This window comes from Varroa jacobsoni, unplaced genomic scaffold, assembly GCF_002532875.2.
Source record: "Varroa jacobsoni isolate VJ856 unplaced genomic scaffold, vjacob_1.0 scaffold_1098, whole genome shotgun sequence".
NCBI classification, from domain to species: domain Eukaryota; kingdom Metazoa; phylum Arthropoda; class Arachnida; order Mesostigmata; family Varroidae; genus Varroa; species Varroa jacobsoni.
In genome coordinates this window covers 106791-109149 of record NW_019214000.1, presented here as the reverse complement: position 1 = coordinate 109149, position 2359 = coordinate 106791, and the positions used below count along the sequence as shown (strand labels likewise).

The 2359-nt window shown below is 44.2% G+C and overlaps 1 protein-coding gene across 1 annotated transcript in view; it reads left to right on the top strand.

Annotated features, from left to right (window-relative positions):
• Positions 1–1072: 1072 nt before the first annotated feature.
• The window catches only part of LOC111266581 (uncharacterized), a 16533-nt gene continuing 15246 nt past the window's right edge, over positions 1073–2359 (top strand). The window contains exon 1 of the mRNA XM_022844174.2: positions 1073–1298. Coding sequence (XP_022699909.1) covers positions 1268–1298 — 31 coding nt within the window. The 5' untranslated portion in view covers positions 1073–1267. The remainder of the gene's footprint in view (positions 1299–2359) is intronic.

The following is a 2359-nucleotide window of genomic DNA, read 5'->3' as shown; positions in this document are numbered from 1 at the left end:
TTTTATTATTTTATAGAACTTTAACATAAATTGACATATTATATATATACCATTATTGATATATGTGTCTAATTAAATAAAAACGCCGTAGATAAAATTTTAATTACATTAATAATTAACACCTTTACCAAGCTTTATGTGACAGCTCTAATCGAAATATCTTAAATACGTATATCTTTTATTATAAGCTATTTATTGTAGCTCGCCGTCTTAATCTTTCACCGTTTTTCTATTATAATATACAATATCCACGAGTAAAAGTCTGCTTCGATGAGAAAATGCGCCATTTTGTTTCCCACGTTAAAAAACGGCGTAGGCGCACTCTATAAAATAAAATCAAATATGGGATAGTAGCTATCCTGCAACGGCTCTTGTACGCATAACAACGGCCTCAGTATCCTTTCAGGCCAATCACTAAAAGGTCCAGTCTTCCCGCCACGTTACGATTTCAAATGCGCGAGTACAGCTTATGATGTTCTGTTTACCCATAATATTACTAACACTTACTATGCCATCCTACACCGTTGTCCTTTCGATATAGCATTTTCCTTTCGTGCGGCCGCCGGCGCTTTGTTGACCTGCCCTCCGTGCGTTACGCGCCGTCCCTTCTATTAGCCCTTTCAGCAGTCCATACTCTTTGGAATGTGGCGCTGCCTTCTTAGCTAAGTTGGGCCACAGTCGACGTGCATAGTGCGCACCGTCTACTGGCCGTCTTTCTTCGGTGGCCTATCTGCGCTGCCCGCCTCTCCTCGCGTAGCTGTACTACATTGAGTTGCTACTAAATAGTCTGTCACCAAATAGTTGTCGAGGCTCATGCGGGAAGCCCTTTTGTTGTACGTCTGTAACAGAGAGGCGACTGATCCCTGGGAAGGCAGCTGGCGGTCGTTGGCCGCTGCGACGACCAGACGAAAGAAGATCTTCGGCACAAAACCGCGCGACTGTAAGGTGAAGCACGACAAATTCAAGCAAGAACAACCCCGCGGCCGCTGCTGCTACTGCCAACGCCACCTCACGTGTGCGCTTGTTATTCGTAAGCATTGGACAAGTGTCGGCCCGTCGGTCGATCCGTCCATAGTGTGTCAGAAGTTAAGAGACTGACTCGTGTAACAACAAAAATTGTCGGAAACGGTGTGCTGCCGAATAGCAATGGATCAAATGCTAGCCATTGTAAAAGAGGTCATGGAAGCAGGGAAAAGTGCTTGATCTTGGTTGTAGTGTAAGTAGTAGGTGTAGCTGCAGCTGGTGGTGCGTGATTCAGTAGATCGCAATGGGGTCCTCCGACTCGAACGATAACAATGGTGAGTTCTACAAAACAGAGTATATTGATGTTGCTGTCTCTCTGAATGTGTGTATGGGGGGAGGGGGTCAACTAGGCAACCAGCTACCTATATACGGTAAATATATGTAGCAGAAACCTTACATCGAGTAAACACATAGAATAAATTAGCTCTTCCAGAGTATCTAACTACCTCTAATTTCCAAAGGTAGAATCAATGGATTTCAGTCAGAGCTACAGTCAGAGCTGTTTCCTGAGCCCCGTTTCCTCTCTCAAAGGCTTTCCTGTAAATATGCTATAAGTCTCAGTCGATAGTCGAACAAAAAAAAACTCTGTAGAGAAGGAGTCTGGTTAAGCAATCGATGTGTTGATACATCCACGCTGTTTTCGCCGTCCGCATCACGAAAACCTGGCAGGTTTCTTTTCTAGTGTTATATTATGATGGCTGTGTATCAGCGTCAAGAAAATTTTCGCGCACTATACCGCAAATCTTAGATTAAGACAAGTAAGAAACGCGAATTTGGTGTCATAGCAATCTCACTGTGAACACTCTCTGTTGAGAAGGCAGCAGCGGGATCAAATATGTTTTGCTTTAACCAAACGTCTAGAGATTTGAAGCTTCTATTGTTCCTGTTCAAATAGTGGGAGCTGATTTCCCTAGTTTGTCCGTGAAGTATTATGGCATTATGGAGTAGTCGATTGTCTGCATACGGCGTTACCAGCATGATCGCGGCGATTGTACCGCAGTACATTGATTAAATGTTTGTAGAAACAGTTGCCAGTCATTTCTAAAGTGCAAAACGACTCCGTGTAGCGTATTCACAATCGCTTACGAAGCGGCCGACATTGAAGCACATGAGATGGCTGGGGTTATAGCAGAACCCCGCTAAACTGGCAGCCAGTGATAGTTTTCAACTGTGCCTCGACACATATGTTCTGCCCTCTTACGGCTTCCGTTGCGCATCTTCAGTAACGATATGGCATGGAATATTAGCACGCATATGATTCGTCTGCTGCGTCCTACGTTACTGGGCGCAAGTAACACATCTAATACGGAGCCTTTTTGCAACAGGAAGCTGTCGT